A 24,560-nucleotide genomic window follows, 5' to 3' on the forward strand; every position below is an offset into this window, starting at 1 on the left:
ATTGGAGGGCAGCGTGGAGGGTAAAAATCGTAAAGGGAGACCAAGAGATGAATACACCAAGCAGATTCAGAAGGATGTAGGTTGCAGTAGGTATTGGGAGATGAAGAAGCTTGCACAGGATAGAGTACCATGGAGAGCTGCATCAAACCAGTCTCAGGACTGAAGACCACAACAACAACTGAAGAGATAATGTTAAAGTTATTGCACGTTCTTCAGCTGCAGCACAGCTCCCAATGCAGGGACAGGAGTGGGTTATAAATTCATTAATTTTTGAAAATGAAAGTATTATCTTTAACTGAAATATTTTTGGTATTTTTTTCAGTGTGCCCTCTTGCAACTGTTCGTTTTCTTAGTAGAAACTTATTCTGAATTTGTAATCAGTGAAAAGTGAAGTATGTAATTACATGAACTTTTTTTGCTTTTACCACTTCCTCGAGCCTGGCAATTTTCTTAAATTCTTCATAGTTTTACTCAAAGTTTTATTGTTCACCTTTTCATTTGTAATTTACTGTTTAAATTTAACTCCTCCTCTTCTCCTCCTGCTCCCTCTCTTCCCCCCCCCCCCCCCCCCCTCCCTCCTCCCCAGCACTCCCACTTCCATTTACTGTTTTATTGTTCGCTCAAAGTATCGTGCACTTTATATTCTCATTTTTTACTAATTTATTCTTGATATTTTCCTTTGTTTGGAGACTGTTCTCCATTCTGTGGTATTTTGGTCCTATTGTATGCAGCATTTGTTCTCCTTTGTTTGTTTGTTTCTTTTTTACCTGCCATGTGCTGCCATTTTCATGTGGATTTTTATTTTGCACTTAAGATACAACATAATGATGCAGTTTCTGTTGCACACCTACTATGTTTGTACTGTGATTTAAATAATTGAAATTTTCATGTTTATAAAGTTTTCTTTCATGGACTCAACATACGCACACTCTACAATGACCTCATCAAACAAGGTGACTCGTAATCGCATGCTAGAATTACATTGGGGAGGATGGCATTTTAAATTCCTGTCTAGCCATTTTAATTTAATACTATATTGCACTGCCTGTGTTGTTCAGAAATACCGCAGGAACAGACACCACAGTAACTACAGCTATCATGAAATACATTAAATGTATCCACAGTGCTTGTTCCTTTGGACATGCAAGTGACTTTCAATTAAAATGTCTTCCCTGTACAGGAATATAGATAACGAATGCACGAGTGCAGGTTGTAGGCGTAGAGTTGACTACATAATGGAAAGTTGGGTCTGGCTGTGAGTCATGTTCAGATAGTATTATAGTAAAATCAAACAGTGGAAACTCCAGGTAGGAATATCAACAATGTATATTTCATTATACAGCTGATGATTCTCCATATTTGCAACTGTGAAAACATTTCATGAATCTTAAGTTTTCCCAAATTGCATAAAGCAAGTACTAAAATTAAGATGGCTCCGTTGAAAAGTAAATGCGTAATTGCTTTTCCCACAGGAAGTTTAAGCTCCATCTCTAATAATTTTGTTGATGGTGTGTTAAACCCTAATCTTCCTTGTTTTCCCCTTAATGGCCTCATCGCCATTGGTATGGCAAATCTAAACTTCTTCCCTTCTGTCATCATCATCATCATCATCATCATCTATATTACATTTCATATTGCATTTTACAATAAGTGGAAAATAGTAATTTATGACATATTTGGTACCTCATGGTTTCACTGCAGATTATGTCATTGTGTTTAAACCCACACACATTACTATAACCTGTTTTACATTTTAGTAGAGAATCCACTTACCTAGTTTCTGTAATTTTTGGGTAGAATGATTGGCCCCATCAGAAGTGCAAATGGTGTCCGATTGTAACAAATAGGTATTCTTGCTGACACATGGTAACTTACCTTCATTTCCTGTTGCTGTTGCTGCAAAACTGGGTGCTAATTTAGGTAAAGAATTTGGAGTGTATCTTTTTAATTGATATTTGTTGTGATGATGGTAATCTTTCCTGAAACAATGTTCACAACAATAAGAAACACATTTTAAAAATTACAATCTTGTATGTCACAGCCAAAACCGTGTTTAATAGTGGGATTAAATAGTACAGCAAACAGTGTGTTCCCACCTGCTGATTTCCATATTTCTTTCATCTTGCTTTTGTTACTGACAGTCCAAAAGATGTCCGTTGCATTTTTAGCCTTTTTGTTTTACTGTAATGTACAAAAGGCATTCAAAAAGTTTTGCACAGCCGTCTCTTAATTTTTTTTATTTTTTGCAGGAGGAGAATGAAATTTTTTGTGAATATTTGAAACATTTAGCTATACATTGTGCGTACTCAATGTAGCCCCCATCAGCTGTGACAGATCTGGCCCAACGTTCATTCCATGATGTAAATGCACTTTGGTAAAATTGTGGGGATTGACTTTTACACCATCGCTTGACACAGGAAATACGGTCTTTCTCATTATCAAATGTTTTACCATGCAGGTAGGTCTTCAGACGACCAAAGAGATAAAAAACAGTCCGAGCCAAGTCCGGATTGTAAGGAGGATGAGGAACAATTTTCCAATCCATTTTCCTGATTTTCTCCTATGTCATCAGGGCTGTATGGGGTTTAGCATTCTCATGGCGTAGTCTGATGATGTGACCCTGAAGCTGTGGTCTGTTGGTTTTGATGGCATGTCGCAGATTGTCCGATGACAAACAGTAATGATCCTAGTTAATTGTGGAGCCAGGTGCCAAAAAGTCAATGAAAATGACACCAAACTGATCCCAGAAGGAGGCCATCACCTTTCATCCTGCTGTTGATGCTGTGCTTCTTTAAACCTCTGCAACCATCGCTGGATACTGCTGTGATCCACTGTGTCCTCCCCGTAAACTGGGAGCAACTTCCTGTCAATCGATGTGGCAAAGTCATTGCCGGTCTTGAAGAGGAACTCCATCACTGACCGTTGTAGCAACCTGACATCTACTTCACGGTCCAGTATGGCTCACCTGTAAATAAAAGAGAATACTTTTATATACTAACTTATTAGCTAAATGTTGCAAGTATGTTCACAAAAAATTTAGTTCTCCTCCTGCAAAAAATAAAAAAATTAGAGACGACTGTGCAAAACTTTTTGAATGCCCTTTGTATCTCTCAACTTCATCAGAAAACTTTCCTCGTAGATGTCTCTACTCTGGACGCACCACCCTTGGCTCTCGGATCAATGGGAACTGATGACTTTGTTTGGTTCCTTCACCCCGTCCCCATTACCTACCTACCAACCAACCAACAATCAATCAATGTGTGTTTCATTCCAGTTAAAGATATGTTTTCAGTTTTGTGAAAAACTACTTCTTCATGTAACTGACAGCTAAAAATTTCTTCATGTAACCGACAGCTAAAAGTTTAATTATAGTTTTTTACATAAATTTAAGCGACTTCGGTTGTATGAAGAACTTAATTGTTTAGTGACTAAGCTCCACAAACATACAGTGATCTACTATGACAAAACATTGTTAAAGAAATATGTTATCGGTGCCCGTATTTTTCCTGAGGCTTGCAGCAACATCACTATCAGTTTATCACTGTGTGATCCCAAGATATTTGCAGAGTCTTCTCAGATTCAGTGTAAGAAAGTGTTCTTGACAAATGTGTGTGGTTTATTAGGTGTTAATTGTAATTTACATATTGCACAGATAAAAAGACAGCAGCAAAACTTCTAACATGTCATATAACAGAAGGTATCCAAAATATAAACAACTAAAATATTGTCCCAGAAGTAGGCTGTATGTGTCAGAAAGCTAAAAAACTACTGGGAGAGTCAGTCAAATGGAAGATTTATTGATTCTGACAACTCTTTTAATCATGACACAACGGAATTAAAGATATTAGATGGCAGTGGGCATTGAATTATATCAGTTGGCCAGTTGAATATTTGTGATGGACCAGAATTTGTCTGTTCTTTTTGGACATGTCCACAATAACAGATACCAAATATACACATTTTAATGTTATAACTCATATATGCAGTACATTAAAACACCACTGGTACTGTTATAATAAAGGTCTAAATATACTTACTGCTCCATGTTGCTATCCAGTATTGTTGCATTTTCAAATACAATTTAAGTGTTTTATAATTAAACTTTCTTCTGTACTAATTCTTAGTTGTATTCAGGTAGGCCTACAGATACAGCTGTGATAAAATAAAGAATAGTTTCACTAGCAGAGATGCTTATTCACTTTGTAAGAGGGTAAGATACTTCTGCATAAGGCATGGTTGTTGTGGTTTGCAAAAAGCTCATGCTTGTTAGGCAGATGTACTGCAAACTTCCCATACTAATGGGAATGTTATCCATTTTTTAAAATATATTGTAGCTGAACTTCCATGCATTTGCATTGTAGCATTGATTTTCTTATTTAGTGTGCATTAAAAAGTCACTCTTATTGTTTTGTCTGCACTGTATTTTATTTCAGTGAAAAGGGCCACTGTCTGTGAATGCTGTCAGTTAGCAACATTAAGCTGTACAGCACTTTGCCATCTGAATTAGAAGCTGTACAATGATAGCAGCTTATGGGTAGTTTATATTCACGCTGTATATCATTTGGCATTGTGATTTTGATCCTTTTTTCTCAGGATGTGTAGAAATAGAAATATATATCTTTTCCATGAAGTGTTTCATTACTTTTGGCTAATGTACTTTGCATTACGAGTTGATCCATATGAATAACATTCTGATTGCAAACCTGCAAGAGGAACATATCAGTTACCAAAAACAATTTAAGGCAAACCATCTCTGTACTTATTTCATTTTTTTTTTTTTAAAAAAAAGGTCATGTCTTCCTGCAGGAGCTACTATTGGTCAAAACTAGAAGAAAAGTCCTGCGAAGAATGGTTGAAGGGTGTGGTAGGATGTGTGGCAACTACATGCAGCACTGCTTGTAGTGCCTACCTCTACATAACAGACAGAAGGGAGTGAGAGGACAGATTGATCAGTGTCTCAACAGGTGTTGGTTTCCATGTAGTTTTGACCCAGACTACCTCCTGTAGGAGTATGTGATAGGAGAAAAAAAAAAAAAAAAAAAAAAAAATCAAAATCTTTTTTCTTGTACCTACTGCAGTTTGCTCATAACATTTATTTGAGGGATTACTAAAACAAAGTGCTGTTTCCTGAAATGAAGAATTGCTTTACTGATTCACTCACTTGTACCATCAACAAGAATTTCCAAAATATTTGGCAGTGTGTTGTAACCTTTACAGGACTTGGTTTTTGATATTTAATTGTAAGTATTCACAAGCTCTGTTATGCTTATATGTCAGCAGATTTTCATTTGTGAACCTTTGCAACCTGGCATTATGATGCCGAAATCCTTAGGAACAATGTACAGCATTTTACCATGAAAAATCCGTGAAGGTGAATTTATATGCCGAGCATAACAATGAAATGTTGGACAAAATTTAGGCAAGTAATGTTCACAAAATCTGTGTTCCAGAAATAGTACATGAGAAATGTAATTAATTTTAATGCAGTATATTAGCATATATTTGCTCATGTTCCATTTAGAAATAAGCAGGATATAAATTAGAACTCTGAATTGTTGATTTTTTAAAATCAGATTAAGCGCAATACTGTAGATGCATTTTGTAAGCGTATTTATGGTGATGGGAGGAATTAAAACGTGTTGGAAGATTGCAGAGACACACTTTTGTGTCAAACAGCACTCTAGATATAGAGTTTAGTTTTACTGAAAAAATTGACATGTTCTTAATGACATTTTCAGTTCGCAACGGTTCTCCGTGGAGGTGAAAAACTGACACTTCGAGCTGAAGACATTGTGCTAGGTGATGTGGTTGAAGTGAAGTTTGGTGATCGCATTCCAGCAGATATTAGGATTATTGAATCTCGAGGGTTTAAGGTTGATAACTCTTCACTGACAGGAGAGTCGGAACCACAGAGCCGCAGCCCAGAATTTACACATGAAAATCCCCTCGAGACAAAGAATCTTGCATTCTTCTCTACAAATGCTGTTGAAGGTATATAATTAATTGTAAAGATTTGTTCCTGTTGTGAGAATTCATTTACTTTAAATATGTACTGTTTCTTAGTGCTCACAGCTGGGGATGTATGAAATTATTGTATGTACGAAATTGTTTGTAGGCAATGTAGTTTCAGTTGACAGGGAAATAGGATGTGACTTCATTTAAATTCCTCCATAAGGTATGGAAGGAAATTATCTTTCTGCCATGATGTACATCATTTAAATTATTTAGTTCATGAAAGTTGTAAAAATAATTTGATAGACCTAAGATTTATTTATTTATTTTCAAAGGTACTGCCAAAGCTGTGGAGAAAGTTGTAAAAATAATTTGATAGAACTATAACAGATTTCTTTGTTTTCAAAGGTACTGCCAAAGGAGTAGTAATAAGCTGTGGTGACAATACAGTAATGGGGCGAATTGCTGGTTTGGCATCGGGATTGGATACTGGTGAAACACCTATTGCTAAGGAAATTCACCACTTCATCCATTTAATCACTGGAGTTGCTGTTTTTCTTGGAGTTACATTTTTCGTCATAGCTTTCATCCTTGGTTATCATTGGCTCGACGCTGTCATATTTCTTATTGGTATGTTTATTATATATTTTTTTATGTTTATCATAAAGTAGTATGAATGTCGTGTGTAAATGTTTATTTTATTTTTATATTGCTCTGAGAAGTATAAGACTGTGATAGCTACATAGAAAAAATCATGGTGCAAAACTACTACTGTGACTAAGTTTTTTAGCACACTGACTACTGTTACGTGCTTAGGAAATAACAGACTTTCATTATGTTGTAAGGAGGTTCATTCGTCACCTGCAGATCATAGTAGTAGATTGTAGTTTATTGAAGATGTGACTCAGTAACTTGCAAAAGAGACTTTTGATCATTTTTAGTCATTTAATGTGACTGTGAAGAGGATGCTAATGAAGTAAAAATCAAATCAGCTTTACTTGGTAGAGAAGTCATTTAAAAATTAGTTGTTTTTATCATATAGTTATTTGCAAAGGAGAAAATCAGTGAAAATTTGTAACATTGTTGGTCAGCTTTGAAAATTGTATTTGAGCTCACTTGCATAGACATACCTAGAGAGAGAGAGAGAGAGAGAGAGAGAGAGAGAGAGAGAGAATGAATGAATTTGGTTTACTGTAAAGTATTGACATATTTAACTGATAAAAATATGCAAAATGTAATGACTAACTGTTTTTTCTTGTTAGGTATCATTGTAGCTAATGTACCTGAGGGCCTGCTGGCCACAGTGACAGTGTGTCTGACGCTGACAGCAAAGAGGATGGCCTCAAAGAACTGCTTGGTGAAGAACTTGGAAGCTGTAGAAACTCTTGGTTCCACCTCAACCATATGCTCAGACAAGACTGGAACCTTGACTCAGAATCGTATGACTGTTGCCCATATGTGGTTTGATAACCAGATAATTGAGGCTGATACTACAGAAGACCAGTCAGGTTTGTTAACTATAATTTTGAAATTACTGATCCTACATTAGACAAGTTGATGGAAATGTGTGTTAGTTCTGTGAAATTTAATAAATTTCATATTTTTTCTAATTACAAAGCACATTTTTCATATGAATGCTTCGAAATACTCAGTTATACAGGAACTGTGAGACAAACAAGGCAATTTTTTTCCCAAAAAATATGCAGTTTTGTTTATCTTTCTGATTGGTCTTGTGTACTGTTTACATTTTTCAAAATATACTTCATTCTATTTTTACGTTTCACTTTCCCATGATCTGCGTGTGTTTTATAAAAATATTGTCTAGTTACTTTGGATTCAGTTTCCTCTCATTAACTTCACTAAGCTTTTCAGGCATTTCAATTCTGTGTCATCTCTGTCTTTTAAGAATGAAGTCATATTCAATCAGACAGATGAGCCTATAATAAAATTTGTATTTTGTATTAAAGTTTTTTTAGATATTTGGATGCAAGCTAGTTTCATAAGAGACTTCCATTAGGGACTCCAATCGTTACTGAGTGGATTCCGATCATTGAAAATGACTATTACAAAAAAGCTTTTTGACTGGAATGTTTTCTTTCACAAAAACTTCAACTTTTTTAATTTCCAATTAATGGGTATTTATTTTGGGAATCAGCAGCATTTTTCTGCTGATGAACAGTGTGTTTATCTGATCTAATATTTTTCTTGACATTATTTTTCTTTTCACCCAATTTGATAACTAAACAAATTGGGGGAATATTGGTGTCAGTTTAGTTTAGTTATGTCAGGTTGTCTATGACGCGGGACAACTGGGAGATCCGGGAATAAACCGGGAATTTTTTCATCCGGGAGAAAACCGGGAAAAACCCGGGAATTTTTTTGAAGTCCGTGAATTTTTTCATTGTTTTTGTTCTCAGCTAAATTTTTCTTACTTTGACTGGTAAGAACCAATACTCTAACAAAGGATATTACTGTATCCTGCTACTGCAGAATAATACTGCACCCATGAAACATGAACGAGAGAAAAAACTAAAATAAAACTTAAATTGCAAAGGAAATGCCCCATATACAGCAACATAACACAGTGCTCATACAAGCGTCTGGCAGCAGCAAAATGTGTCAAAGACTTTAGGAAGACTATGCAATGCTTCGTAACAACAAATTGCCTCCGATGAGCATGACGTCACAACTGTTAACATTAGATTTGTTTTAGCAGTTACGAGTGGGATCATGCGCATGCACAGTTGAGTAGTACCTTCTTCCGCTTCTGGCTACAGAAAAAAAAAGCGGCTAGGTGCTACTGGGAAAAATTTAACTGGCGTGCCCAAGCTGCCAGATTGCTCAGCAGCCATGGGTCTAGGAGTGGGGGTGAGGTTTGGGGGGGGGGGGGCAGGGAATTCATATAAAACTTGTTTCACAAAGCGCCTAGCATCCACCGCACGTTGGTCTATCGATTATTCGTATGACTTTGAAACGTGTCCCTGTCGGTTTGTGAACATTGTTGAACACATTCTGAGTTGATTTCTGAATTAATCATAAGTTGATTTGTGAATGCGTGCATAGTGTACGTGATGTCTCTGTCAGTGGAATCCTCGTCACATCTAGAAATAAACTTTCCTGCGGACAAAGGGGGCTATACGAGCTGAGCATAGTATAGCCGAACGAAAGAAAGCCAACCACTGTCTGGTTATGTGGTTGATAAGGGTTTGCGAATGATGAGCGTTTTAACGATTACCAGCAAAATCCATAGATTCAGACTTCCAGAGTGCAAATAAACGACTAACAGGTAAGAAAGATTACGTATTATCTTCTCAATGTATCCAAGAAAATGAAATTTTGACGGAAAATTTTTGTCCAGATCGCAATACTAGCAAGGGCCAATTCTACAGTCTCCGGCTAGCAGCCGCTTTAAGGTCTATTCTGCAAGTAGCACGGAAAACGCGTTGTACGAACACGTAACAATGCCTAACCGGAGAATAATCGCGGGATAACTAAACTGGTGATTCTGGCAGCGTTAGTGAAGTTAACTGGCGAATAAGCTTTGACATTGGCAGGAATAGATACGGAATTAGTGATGACAACATTGTTTGTTAGAACGAGGAAGGAGAAGAAACGGGGACATCACACAAATTACGGAAGAATAAGATGATTCCAAATTTCTATAAAAATTTCGCGCTACTAATTTTCGATCTCATGCTTGAGAAACTGGATCGTATGAATGAAGTGTAAAACTATTTCCTAACGTAAAGCTTTGTGCTTGTAGTAGGCCTAATAGGCATTTGATATTGGTACTTTGTGAATTATAATCTGCCGTGTTATAAAAACGACCATTTCTGCCAAAACGGTCTCGTTTATTTGTCGTGTGTTACAGTTGCTGCAGTATTATAAAACCCTATTTTGTTTTATCTCGCAGACAGTGACAAAATACAGGTAATCAGGTCGAGAAACCACACCAGTCTTGGGCCTATTTGTAATTACAGCTTTTTCAGTATTAGACAATGACATTTCGATTTTTCATGTAGCAAAACGTTTAACGAACTTTGATGAGGTAACAGATCCTTTCACAGAAAGGAAAGCACGCCATGTAAAGCTGTAGCAAGATTAGGCAGAAAAAAATAATCTAGGAGCTAAGGATTGAAGAAATGTGTACTGTCTTGCTCGTCTCTTCTCTTTACTGGCTTTATGTATCCTATACTTAATTTTATGTCACACAAAGCAGCAAGTTGTTAGGTAATAGGGAATAAAGAGTGTAAATTTTCTGAAGAGTTTTTTTTTTCTTAAAAAAAAAGAAAAAGAAAGAGGGGTAGGATGTCAAACTGGCTGACTGGAAGCAGGAGAGACACCATAGGACATTTCAGTTTCCGCTGTCCTGAACATAGTTTGATGGCATCCAGTGCAAAATATACACGTTTCAATTCCACAGACCAAAATACAGCGACGTGCGATAGAAGAATGCTGTGTGAAGAGGTGTGGCGCAGCACTTTGGCACACTTAAGGTCAGATAACATGTTTTAAAATTCCTCGGACACGTATGTTTTATGTATCAGAGTCTTCAAAAAGATGTGCGCTACAAAATGAACGTATTTTTCAAAATTCGATTTTTTTCAATTTTTTACGTCCTATCGCAAACGCTCGAGGGACGCCACTATCTTCTATTGCCCCGGTTCGGAAATATCGTAGATACGGGTCTGATGCGCAGAGCAGTCTGAGTTGTAATAGGGAAGCACGGAAGCAGGTAGTCTCCATGTGACCCATGTTTACATTTAGTGATTTTGCTGTTTCCTCTTTGTCTACTGCACTCACGTCAAATGAAAACAAAACTGATTTCTTTGGCCGGTAGCAGTCATGTGAATTAAAATATATTCACATAATGTTGATGGTGTTAGGACAGTAACCAGCCACAAATTTACATTCAGTTCCCTTATTCAAAGGCTACCGTTACCGGCTTCGAATCGTTGTGATTCATCCTCAGATGGTTTACATGCTTTCTTTATGACATGTGGTGTGTTTTTTATAGATTAATTGTCCTAAAATATAAATAATACATAATTATAAACACAGGTGCTATGATATATCGTAACATTTGACAATGATGTGTGATACTCATATGTTTGTAAGCAGTGACTAGTGTAGTGAAACCGGGAGCGGGATGTAAAAATGTTGTAGACATTAACTCTCAGACGAAATTAATGCAAGAAAATGACTTTATCGTCTGTATAATGGGTTCAAACGATGTGGCAAAAAATGAAGCAGAGGTTTGCATGAAAATACTACAGAATTTTTTACAAGCTAATAAATGCAGAAACACAGTAGTTGCCACACATCCTCATAGGCATGATCTGATTTATAGTTCGTGTGTAAACAAAGAAATTCGGAAAACAAACATTAAAATAAGGAAACTATGTTCTCAATACGCTAAGTGTGATGTACTGGATATAAGCAAGCTGCATCGAAATCTGCACACGAAACATGGAATGCATTTGAACTATGAAGGGAAAAGATTTGTTTGTGATCGTGTTAGTGAAATAATTAAAGAAAGACTTGTAAGGGATAGAACAATTTATCAGATTCCTGAACATCCTTCCAACAGTGAGGAAAACAAAATAAACAAGAAACAAGAACGAAAATACAACACCGCTGACATTCCTAATTTAAACTAGAGGTATGTGATGCTGTAAATATGATTACCAATTACCAAGTAGTGAATATGCCCAAACTAAAAATTTATCACCAAAATGTGCAATCCCTGCGTAATAAGATTGATGAAATTAACATTCTATTAACACATGAACTTAATGATATCTCAGTGTTATGCATTTCTGAGCACTGGCTTAACCCAGAATTAATCCAGAATACGAAAATAAACAAATTTGTCTTGGCTGCTTACTACTGCAGGAAAAACAGCAAGCAGGGTGGGGTAGCAATTTACACAAAGGATGATGTAGATTTTATTACACTACCTGACTTAACTAGGGCAAATGTCGAAAAGGATTATGAAATTGCAGCTATAAAAATTACTCAGTTCAACCTGGTTATTGCTACAGTTTACCGATCACCATCCGGGAATTTTGAACTTTTCTTAAACAAAATGAAGTCATTGCTAAATAAAGTAAATAAAATGGATTGTGAGTTGATAATCTGTGGTGACTTCAATATTGACTTCCTCACGAATAGTGGAAATAGGGAGACCATTTTGAACCTAGCAACGTCCTACAATTTAAAGGCTGAAGTAGAAGCAGCTACCCGAGTATCAGAAACTTGCCAAACAGCTCTTGATCAGTTTCTAGTCAAGAAGAGTTTACACAACCCCTCACTAAAAATTTTCAATGCAGGTTTTAGTGATCATCTTGCTCAAATATTAAACATAAAGGTACAAGGCAGTATTATTAACAACATGTCTTTCAGAACAGCATATCGAAGTTATAATCAGCATAATGTGAACTACTTCAACAACTTATTACAGAAAGAAAAATGGCTAGGAGTGTACAAAATGAACGATACAAATAAAACATTCAACACTTTCATTGATACATTAACCCATTTCTTTGAAATTGCATTTCCACTGAAAACATTAACCATACGGGGAAACTCTAGAACAAACAGCTGGATCACAAAGGGAATAAGGGTTTCGTGCCAGAAGAAAAGACTACTTCATGAAATATGTAACTCAAAAAATTCCTCACCTGTAGTACGCGCATACTATAAAAAATATTCCAAAATATTAAGAAAAGTAATAAAAGCAGCAATAATAATGCATAATGATGAAATCATTTATAATTCAGCTAATAAATCAAAGGCTATGTGGAGTGTTATAAAAAAAGAATGTGGAGAATATAGACAACCTTGCAAAAATATAACACTATCACATAAAAATAAAAAAGTAACAAACCCCTTAGAAGAAGCCAACACATTTAACAACTTTTTCACAGGTGTTGCTGAAAATATGTTACAATCAAACTTTAAGAGCACCCAGGCAAATGAATATAAAATAAGTGCATGTAGAGGAGCAATATACATCAGTTCTGTTTCACAAGATGAAGTAGCTAAAGCAATAAAAGGACTAAAAAATTCCAAATCGGCAGGTATTGATGGAAAACCTGCAACAGTGTTAAAGAAGAGCGCATCAAACCTAATTGAAGTACTCACACATTTATGCGACTGCTCACTTCAGGCAGGCACTTTCCCTGATGTGTTGAAAACATCAAAAGTTATTCCTTTATATAAAAAAGGGGATAAAGACAATGTAAATAACTACAGACCCATCACAATTTCCTCCTGCATCTCTAAAATACTGGAAAAAATTATATATGAGAAACTTATGAAATTTATAAATAAAAACAGCATCCTATGTAACGAACAACATGGATTCAGAAATAAGAGGTCAACGACAACTGCTGTCTATGAGTGCATCAGTTCCATCCTAAACCTGATGGACAAAAAACAGGAAACAATAGGAGTCTTTATTGACTTGTCAAAAGCTTTTGACATGGTGGACCATAAAATTCTGCTATCAAAGCTAGAAAGATATGGTATTCGAGGTCTGTCCAACAAGTGGATCAGTTCCTTCCTCACAAATCGTATGCAGGCAGTGTGCGTCAAGCACACAAATATTGAACTAAAAACTGTATCTAATCACTTATCTGACTATAAACAAATAAAATGTGGTGTACCCCAAGGATCAGTATTGGGACCCCTTCTGTTTCTTCTGTACATAAATGATCTAAGCTTAAATATTAATGCACACAAAACAATCATATTTGCAGATGACATCACGATTCTACTAAAAGGAGACGACGATGAACAGTTACAGCAGACAGTAAACACGGTCACGAAACAACTTAGCAGCTGGGCACAGAGTAATCAGCTTGTAATAAACAGTAAGAAAACTGTTGCTCTAAAATTCCACAATGTTCCTAACAAGGACATGTTTATCCCATCAGTCTCTATCAATGACGAACCAGTTGGTAACAGTACTGAAACCAAATTCTTAGGACTTTGGCTGCAGAGTAACATCAGATGGAATAAGCATATTGAATATCTCAATGCAGAACTGAGCAAAACATGTTACCTTCTTTGTTCATTAAAATCATGCTGTAGTGAGAAAACAGTATTGAATGCATATCATGCGTACTTTCATTCTCGTCTTAGATATGGGGTCACCTTCTGGGGAAACTCTAAAACAGCTAATAGCACTTTTAAACTACAAAAAAGGGCCATTAGAATCTTGTTTGGGTGCAAGCCTAGAGACTCTTGTAAACCCCTGTTTAAGAAATCTGGTATTCCTCCATTACCATGTGTATATATTATGGAAACCCTTTAGTTCTTTAAATTAAATGTAATAGGCAAGGACCAGAGACTGCAAAAAAACTGTGCTATACATGAGCACTTTACCAGACAAAACAAACTTACATATGACTCAAATCAGCACTGTACTGTGCCAAAAAGGTACTTTTCACATGGGAGTTAAGCTTTATAACAAACTTCCTCAGCTATCACTAAGGTCAATACATTTGTAAAATCTCTAAAGTCATATTTACAGCATCACTGCTTTTACTCCATTGAAGAATATTTAAATTTATGAAATGTGTTATATAAATACTTACGTATAAAGTGTATTATTGTAAGCTTAAATATGTATGCCTTGAAATGACTTTCAGCCTGTATATTTATAATTTGACTTGTCCAATGTCTTATGCATAAGCTGCTATGTAGACAACAGGACCAATAAAATACAATCTACAATCAAAACATGTGGTGCGTGGTAGAAATCATCTCAGTGAAAAATCTTAAGTGTTCAGTGAGAACAATTTACGTGTGCAACAATAAGAATGCAGTGGGAATGCATTTACATCTGCTGGATGAATTTTATGAAAACAAACACTCGAAACCGATGTTTCACGTAAGTCACATGCAACGAAAATCGGTAACGCAATCATCTGTGTGTGGCGTGTTTATAATTATGTATTGTTTATATTTTAGGACAATTAATGTATAAAAAACACACCACATGTCATAAAGAAAGCATGTAAACCGTCTGAGGATGAATCACAACGATTCGAAACCAGTAACGGTAGCCTTTGAATAAAGGAACTGAAAGTAAATTTGTGGATGGTTGCTGTCCTAACACATCAACATTTGTCTTCAACCAACAGCCATGGTCTCCATCATGTCATCATATGACAGAATTACATTCACATAATTACGGTTGGCTAAAATACGTTATTAGTTTCAGATTTTATTTTCACCTTTCTGACAGTCAAGCATTAATTGCCATGCAGAACAATGAAGTTATTTTTATCGGTTTGCTGAAGAAATTTTCTTTTATTAATCTTTTCCGCTGAGGCAGTCAATATATTTGAAACAAAGGGTTTAATTTCAAACTATTGGCTAGTTTCAACTGTTCGGAGCATTTCAAGTGTACGTTTTCATCTCCTAGAACGTATGGCATTATGCCATAACAAAGTACCAGACATGAGGTAACAAAGTACTGGTACCCAAGGAAATTTACATCCTGAAACAACCTTGAATAGCTTAATATAATGTCGATGCCTACTTCACTGGGAATCTGGGATTCATTTAAAAATCAGCTCTTTGATGACGAGCTACTTAGAAGAATTTATAGCCCAGAAGATCACACTTTTATGTCGTTATTAAAAAATTTACTGGTACATTTGTGTGATGTATCTTAAAATGTAATTTGGGCATAAAAGCCCAACATTATATGTGAAATCTTAGCTTCTCTTGCAGCATATTGGCCTTAGAGATCAATATTATATGTAAAAGCTTTGTTTTTCTTGTAGCAACATTATATATATTAATTTAAACCATTAACTTTTCCTGTTCGTGTGTTCGCGCTACTTAATAGTGATGTTACTATTGGCTGACAACACCACGTGTCCGAAGCTCTGAATATACGTTGTCATCGGCTGGCTAGATGACGTGACATGAACTATGACTGGCTTACAAATACGCATCGCAATTTCTATTTCAATGCTTCGGAAAGTAACATGCAGTGCTTGGTGGAATTCGAATTTATACTTTCGTAATATGAAAATATGCAGTGTACATGTTACTGCACATCAAACATCTTTCCAAAAGGTGTTTCATTTTCTAAAGCGCCGGGAAATTCTACGCGCGTGTATAAATCCATAACCATTCAAAGGATTGAAAAATTATACAGTTCCGAGAGAAAATATACTGTCAATTAACGGGGAAAAACGATGTTTCCACCCGGGAGAAAGTGTATTTTTAACCGGGAAATCCGGGAATTTTTTTTTTCCTTGTCCACACCCTGTGTGTAATGTTCCTTAGATCACTTTTGTGATTATTTCACCAATATGATTAGGAACAAGTCAGATTACAAGATATACACACATAAATAGTGCTAATATTAATATTACTGAAATTTTTTGTTCTACACATGCAACTACATTTAGAGGTACCCTTCCCCCCCCCCCCCCCCCCCCCCCCCCCCTTCCAATTTCTGAAACAGAAACTTGTCCATGGAATAGAAGGAGTTGTCCAAAAGAAATGATTTTAAGCTAGATTTAAAACTTGATCTGCTACCTGCTAGACACTTTTACCGTATTTACTCGAATCTGAGCCACACTCGAATCTAAGCCGCACCGGAAAAATGAGACTCGAAATCAAGGAAAAAGTATTTTCCCGAATCTAAGCTACACCTGAAATTTGAGACTCGAAATTCAAGGGGAGTGAAAAGTTTTAGGCCGCACCCCCAAATCGAAACAAAGTTGGTCCATTGTAATACGAGAGACAATTTAGGTCGAATGAATGACGATACAGCTACAGTAGTTTGGTTCGAATCATAAGCCCAGCAATTAAGCTTTACCAGGTAGCCATTGCTATGAGTCAGGCTACCCTTCCTTTTCCACGTGCTTCATCTGGTTTGAATTGATTACTTATTTTTCATTCATCTGATAAATGCCGTTCTCTTTGTTATAGGTGTTTACGTCACTCAGCTGAAAATGCATTACTGTGCTGTGCATTGTTTGTTGCATTCTGATAATGAGTGTTTACGGCCTCTCGCCGCTCGCGGCACGGCTTGCTTTTGTGCGCGCTTCCGCCGCTTACAATAAAAAAAGACAGGAATTGTCTCATTAGCGAAACCATGGAAAGACTGCTATTTGTTGTTACTTACACTGCTGTTTTCTTTGATAATGATCAACAAGAACCAAATAATAGACTGCGTATGATAGATGATGTTCTGAACGAGAGTTTAGCGAAAATTTTTCTCCGTTTGAAAGTCTTTGCAGGCGCCTCTTTAGTACATTACATTCTGCACAGAAATTAGTCATCTTAGATTTAAAAATCTAGTCAATTGCCGTGCTTCATTTCTGACTGTATCACTATTAGACATAAGAATAATACGAATATAAACATGACATGATATGTATATTCTTCCACGTTTGCTGTTGTCTCACTCTAGTTTCGTAGTTTATTAGGCAGACAATTTAAATGAAATAGCAGTAAACATGAAAGAATACATGGCAAAATGTTTATATTCGTATTATTCTTATGGTGAAGACAATACTGCATGTGATTCACAATTCGTAAAAGTTCCTCTTAGCAACCATCTCTTCTCACAGGTAGGAAAAAATTCAGAACGTGGAGTTGGCCATATTGACAAACATCCCAGTCTTGCCAGTCGGACTTTCATAGTAAATTGAAATGCTGCTACATTCGAAGATGAACAACACGGAATTTTTATTTACTTCGTTGGATAATGTATGAAAATGCAGTGGTCGAAACTGGGGGCGGAGAAAAAAAGCTCGTCTTCCACCTTTTTTTTTTTTTAATTTATTTACTGACGCAGAGGTTTTGGCGCCAGTATTTATCTTTGTGCCTGCAAAGCAAGCCTGTGTAGCGCTACATACAGGGTGGTCAGAAAATATGTGAAATAATTGTAGGGATGTTACAGGGCAGGTTGTACTGGGACATAAATGTTAAGAAAGAAATTCGATACATTGCGCCGTTTCCGAGTTATTTAGCATTGAAATTAGTCAATCAGATCGTCGCGCGCGTAAATTCAAGTTTCAACTAATGAGACAAAGCACTCGTTGGGCAACACCGCCCTGGCAGGCCGCTTGAATGCGAGTGCGCGTCGCCCCGATTGGCGAAATTCTATGCTAAATAACTCGGAAACGGAGCAACGTATCGAATTTGTTTCTTAACATTTATGTCTCAGTACAACCTGCCCTGTAACATCCCTACAAGCATTTCACACCGTCTGACCACCCTGTATATTTGACGGCAGAAGTTAGTTGTGGCGGCACCTACCAACATTTTTCGGAACTTCCACCTACTTTGTACTCGATTCTAAGCCGCAGGCGGTTTTTTGGATTACAAAAACCGGAAAAAAAGTGCGGCTTAGATACAAGTAAATACGGTATGTTGTTGGGCAAATGATCAAAGATTTTTGTTGCTGAATAATGTACTCCTATTTTGAGCAACTGACGGCTTCAATAACAGATAGAAAAGCTCATTTTTTCCTCTAGTGTTGTACATATGAACATCACTGTTCTCCGCAAATTGAGATGGATTATTTATAACGAATTTCATTACTCTGATGGTGTACTTAAAATGCCTAACTTCTTGAATAGGTGCCTACATGATATCCTTGGGTGAACTCCACTGATTCTTCTCACTGTTCTCTTTTGTGCAATCAATACTTTGTCTAAGAGGTATTTTACCCCAGAAATATATTCCATTAGACATTATTGAGTGGGAAAATGTAAAGTACGTTAGGAGGCTGATTTGTTTATTACCAAGACTAGCGACTATATGAAGAGCGAAAGAAGCTGAACTTAATTGTTTGAGAAGCTCAGTAATATGCTTCTTCCAGTTCAAGTTGTCATCAATGTGAACACCCAAAAATTTGGAGAAATCTACCCTGTTCATATGGTACATAAACTCTCGATATGACTCTGTTCGGTGTACAGAACTGGATATAGTGAGTTTTTTCAAAATTAAGGGAGAGCCCATTTTCTGAGAACCACTTAATAATTCTATATCTTCAGCTGCTTTTTCTGGAAAGGGATTTATTATAACACTTGTGTCATCTGCAAAAAGTACTAGTTCTGCTTGCTGAACGTTAAGTTCAGAGGTCGTTCACATGAATAAGGAACAGCAGAGGACCCAAAATTGAACCCTATGGGACTTTCTTTGTGATAACTCCCCATTCACTAGAATTTACCACCCTCCCAACATTATTTGTGTTTTTCAGCACAACTTTTTGCTTTCTGTTCGTTATGTATGATTCAAAGTAGCTGTATGTATAGCCTTCAGTTCCATAAAATCTGAGTTTTCTAGGAATGTGACATGATCCACACAGTCAAATGCCTTGGGAAGGTCACAAAAAACACCAACTGCCGATAATTTGTTATTTAGGGCTTGTACTGTTTGATGGGTAAATGCGTAGATAGCATTTTCAGTCAAGTAACCCTTCCAGAATCCAAACTGTGACATACTGAGTAAATTATTTTCACTTAAATGTGGGACTACTCTTGAATACATAACTTTTTCTAGTATTTTAGAAAATTAAGTCAGAAATGAGACTGGTCTACACTCTTGTCCCCCTTATTATGAAGAGGTTGGACAGTTGTGTATTTCAATCTGTCTGGAAAAATTCCCTGTGCCAGCAAAGCATTACATATGTCACTGTAGACTCCACTTACTGAATTAGAACAACACTTCAAAATTCTGTTAGAGACTCCATCAACACCACATGAGCTCTTGTTTTTTAGTATATTTACAATTCCCTTAATTTCAGTGGGGGATGTTGGTGCTATTTCTAAAGTCCTGGGGAATGTCATGTTTAAGATTTTTGTGGGACCCTTTAACCCTTTTTTCCTGCTACATTCAGAAAGGGATTGTTAAAAATACTTGCAACTTGTGAGTTATCACTCAATCATCATTTAGCTTTATTGCTATGGTATGCTGTGCACTGTCAGGCTGCCCCGTCCCCCATTTGACTATATTCCATGTAGTTTTAATCTTATTATCCGCGTTATTAATTTCTGTCGGAACACATAAGCTTCTCGACTTCTTAATGACATTCCTTAAAATATTAGAGTATCTTTTGTAGTAAGCAAGTAATGTCAGATCCTGACTTGTTCTGGCCTGTCCGTATATTTCCCTCTTCCTCTTACATGATATCTTAATTCCTTTAGTAATCCATTTCTTGCTTGACTTTGTAATGGCTTGTTTGGATAACATTTCAGGAAAGCAACTCTCAAATATTGAGACAAATTTATGGTGGAATAAATTGATTTTGCCATCGGCATCCTTTTCTGTGTATACTTCATCCCATTCTACCTCTTCTAGGCTTCAGCTTTTCATGGCCATTCATAGCCATCCAACCCATACTCAACTGTGCTGCAGGTACTTAGCATAGAAGTAGAACCAAAAATAACTCTATTCACATGTTAGGAAAAGACTTCCAGGGTCATCAAAATATGTTGACAAGTTTTGTTTTCCAGTCGCTGTAGGGCAGTATGCGGACATTATAAACTGGCAGCTGGCTATGAGCATAAACAAACTAAGATTGTAAGGGCCATAGGGTATGTCAAGGATCACCAGTCCTGTCTAGTGTTGTTGGGGTCATAGTTGAACTCCATGATGACAGTCTGGGATTAGTCTTTTGACTCGTTTCAAAATAAGAAAGTAAAATGATGAGCAAAACACAACACAAAGCATTCGGTAATGGCTACCATGCAGTTGTTTACACAAGTTGGTAGAGTTGTAAACAAGGTATTCAGGCCAGACCTCTACTGGTATTTGACACAACCACAGTTAAAAACATCTGCCACCTAAAACAACCATTTTAGTGTCCATATGCACTGCACTTACATGTAGCTCCCAAAACTGTATTTTGTAAAACAATTTTGCATTTGTGCTCCTGGTCAGTTGTGTAAAAACTCCAATATCAATACTGGGAATTCAGTTGTTGCTGGATTTCAGCAACCACAATCAATTTTATCTTCCATGTGGACACACAACCATTTTTTAAAAATGCTTGGATGATCAGGTTACATCTCTTTAAGAATTTTTGGCTAATGTGATGGAGTGACATCTTGTGCAATGAAGGAGAAGTAGAAATATTAGATCGAGTATGAAGTTTTGTACCTTATTTTTTAATATTTAACTGTAAAAGATTAGCCATTGTGTTAACTAAGTCAGAAACCAGAACCAGTCTAGCAAAAGCATTTCAGCCCTTAACGTGTAAACACAACAGTGAAAAACAGTTTCCAAAATTTGGTTTTCATCTTTTGGAAGTTGTCATGTGTAAAAATAGTGATTATAGCAATTTTTGGACTTCAGCTGAGAAACAAACATACCACATGTATTTCCTCGTTCTAAGACAACAGGTCCCATGGCCGAGCTGTAAATTGCATTACATGGCATGTATAGTGAACATTCAACTATCCATAACTGATTTTTCACCAAAACATTGAGCACACCAATATGTGGTTGCATTCATGGACCTTTTATTTTGCAGATGTGTTCTTACATATATTTTCTTTCCAAATTGGCCTTTGTATGGTGATATGTAATGCAAGTAATCAAAATATCGTTACCTTTTTTTACAAATTAGTAGAGAATATTAATTTTTTTGAGTTCTTACTGATTATAGTTGGCACCAGAAATGGCCTAGAGCAGGGCAGAAGCAAGCCTTTTTGTAGAAAAGTTAAACATTGTGGAAATTGAACTAATGAAGAATTTCTGTTTTTGCAAACTGCACACATGGATTGTACTGCTCCTGGCTGTTCATGAAGGAGGCAATATTGGACTGTAAAACTATCTGAACTATTAGTTGCAGATTTGATTTAAAGAAAACAAAAAAAAATAAAAGAAATCAACTTGGACAGGAACATTTGATTCATGCTTAAGAGTGAGGGCAGTGCAGCTTTACAGAGAAAATTTGGCGACGCGAGCAGGTGCTCAGTGTCTCTCTAGAAAATAAGTAGTGATGTGACAAGGCATTACACAAATTACCAACTAACTTAAGAAAATATACCTCAAGCCACATGGAAGAGGCTAGCTTTCCCACTATAGCTGTATAGATTGTCAGAAATTTATGATGAAAAAACTGCATCAACGTCAATTAAAAAGCAAGGTAAACAAGGGTCCTGTGACCATGATTAAAACTTAGTCACAACTTAGTTCTCTCTGCACTGCACCAACATTAAATGCTGGTTAGTAAAATGTGTTCAGCTAACCAGGTGACTATGGTTAACTCTGTCTTACAAAGGAAAAGTGCCCATTGTACGTGCACAGTTAACAATAATTGCTGTATGTGGTACAGGCACTTTTCAGTATGTCAGCGAAACATGGGTATTCTTACGGTGCTATGGAGAACAAGGGAAGGAGGCCTGATTTCTTAAAATTTGAAACTGATTTCCTTTTACAGCTGGTCACCTGTAATGCGATAATTCTATGATGTATTGTTAAGAAGATTTAGAAATCACCGATGGTTTGAACACAGAAATGTGCCGTGCAATGATCTGAGATACACACCGGTGAAAGTTATTTGTTAACTCAATTCACTCTTCATCCCCTTTTCAGTCTTAAATTGAATTATAGTTAAACTCTAGTGTCTAATGTCAGTTTGCATGTGCATAATATCCATATTCCTGTTGTTGCATTGACTGAAGTAATGCACTTCATCACATAGGTTTCAAGATCATGATTTGTTTCATAATTTCATTTGAATGGAAGAGGAATTTTTTTTCAATGCTGCATGTCATCACTGAAAAAGGTATTTGCTGACAAGATAAAAATGTGAGGCATTCCATAAAACCAAGAAATAACTTCTGTTTACTTTCTAATATAGACCGACAGTCACATTTCGGGCCACTGGGGTAACATTCCAGAAAATACAGCAAATACATTATTTATAGTAAATAACATTGACTACTGCATGTAATACTTCTATTAGATTAAGAAGAAAGACCCAGAACCATTCAGAAAACAAAAGGTGAAAAAATATTTGGAAGGAGGAGGATGTTAACCTGGTATCATCCACTTCACAGCTCATGGTACTATCAATGAAACTACAGCTTCAACAGAATAGGAAATTCTCTGAATCGCTATATACCGTGTAAAGATGGAATCTACAAATATTTTTTTTATATTTAGCTTTGACAAATTCTAACAAAATGACTCTCTTTTGATAGATCAGGATTGTGCGATAGCACTGAAATCCACTGTACCTGTGACTTCAGGAAATCCTTCCAGTACACTGAAACCATCTATCATGGAGTGTAATTCTGCTTGAAAAGGAAACTTTATGTATTGTGGAGACATTGCTGCCATGATTCCCCATACATCACTGATACCGTATTTACTCGAATCTAAGCCGCACCTGAAAAATGAGACCCGAAATAATGAAAAAAAAAAATTTCCCGAATCTAAGCCGCACCTGAAATTTGAGACTCGAAATTCAAGGGGAGAGAAAAGTTTTAGGCCACACCTCCAAATCGAAACAAAGTTGGTCCATTGTAATATGAGACACAATTTAGTTCAAATGAATGACGATACACCTACAGTAGTTTGGTTCGAGTCGTAAGCTTAGCAGTTAAGCTTTACCAGGTAGCCATTGCTATGCATCAGGCGCTCCGTTCGTATTTATAAGCGTACCCTTCCTTTTTCATGTGCTTCGTCTTGTTTGAATCGATTGCTTATTTTGCTTTGATCTGATAAGTGCCGTTTTCTTTGTAATAGGTGTTTACGTCACTCTAAGCTGAAAATGCATTACTGTACTGTGTCATGCATTGTTTGTCGCATTTGTTTACGGCCTGTCGCCGCTCACGGCATGGCTTGCTTTTGTGCACGCTAAATCCGTTTACAATTAAGGAAAAAAAGAGAGGAATCGTCTCATTAGCGAAACAATGGCAAGAGACTGCTATTTGTTGTTACTTACACTGCTGCTTTCTTTGATAATGATCAACAAGAACCAAATAATAGACCGCGTATGATAGAACATGTTCTGAATGAGAGTTAGGTGAAAATTTTTCTCCGTTTGAAAATCTTTGCGGCCGCTTCTTTAGTACATCAAATTCTACACAGAAATTAGAGTAATCTTAGATTTAAAAATCTGGTCAGTTGCCGTGCTTCATTTCTGACTGTATCACTACTAGGCAAAAGAATCATACAAATATAAACATGACACGATACGTATATTCTTCCGCGTTTGCTGTTGTCTCACTCTAGTTTCGTAGTTTATTAGGCAGGCAGGATTTAAATGAGATAGCAGCAACCACGAAAGAATACATGGCAAAATGTTTATATTCGTATTATTCTTATGGTAAAGAGAATACTGCATGTGATTCGTATTTCATCAGGTTCCTATTAGCAACCATCTCTTCTCACAGGTAGGAAAAAATTCAGAACATAGAGTTGGCCATATTGACAAACATCCCAAACAGTCTTGCCAGTCGGATTTTCGTAGTACATTGAATTTCTGCAACATCTGAAGATGAACAATACGGAGTTTGTATTTACTTCGTTGGATAATGTACGAAAATGTAGTGGTCGAAACTCGGAGCGGAGAAAAAAAAGCTCGTTTACCACCTTTTTTTTTAATTTAT

The 24,560-nt window shown here is 36.5% G+C and overlaps 1 protein-coding gene across 8 annotated transcripts in view; it reads left to right on the forward strand.

The window, feature by feature from the left end:
* LOC126480749 (sodium/potassium-transporting ATPase subunit alpha) overlaps positions 1-24,560 on the forward strand; it is a 633,888-nt gene that overhangs the window by 546,173 nt on the left and 63,155 nt on the right. For all 8 annotated transcript variants that reach the window (XM_050104075.1, XM_050104093.1, XM_050104066.1 and 5 more), the window contains 3 exons: positions 5,739-5,991; positions 6,361-6,582; positions 7,215-7,460. In XM_050104075.1, the coding sequence (XP_049960032.1) occupies positions 5,739-5,991; positions 6,361-6,582; positions 7,215-7,460 (721 nt within the window). The remainder of the gene's footprint in view (positions 1-5,738; positions 5,992-6,360; positions 6,583-7,214; positions 7,461-24,560) is intronic.

The sequence above is a fragment of the Schistocerca serialis genome, chromosome 1, assembly GCF_023864345.2.
Source record: "Schistocerca serialis cubense isolate TAMUIC-IGC-003099 chromosome 1, iqSchSeri2.2, whole genome shotgun sequence".
Taxonomy (NCBI): Eukaryota; Metazoa; Arthropoda; class Insecta; order Orthoptera; family Acrididae; genus Schistocerca; species Schistocerca serialis.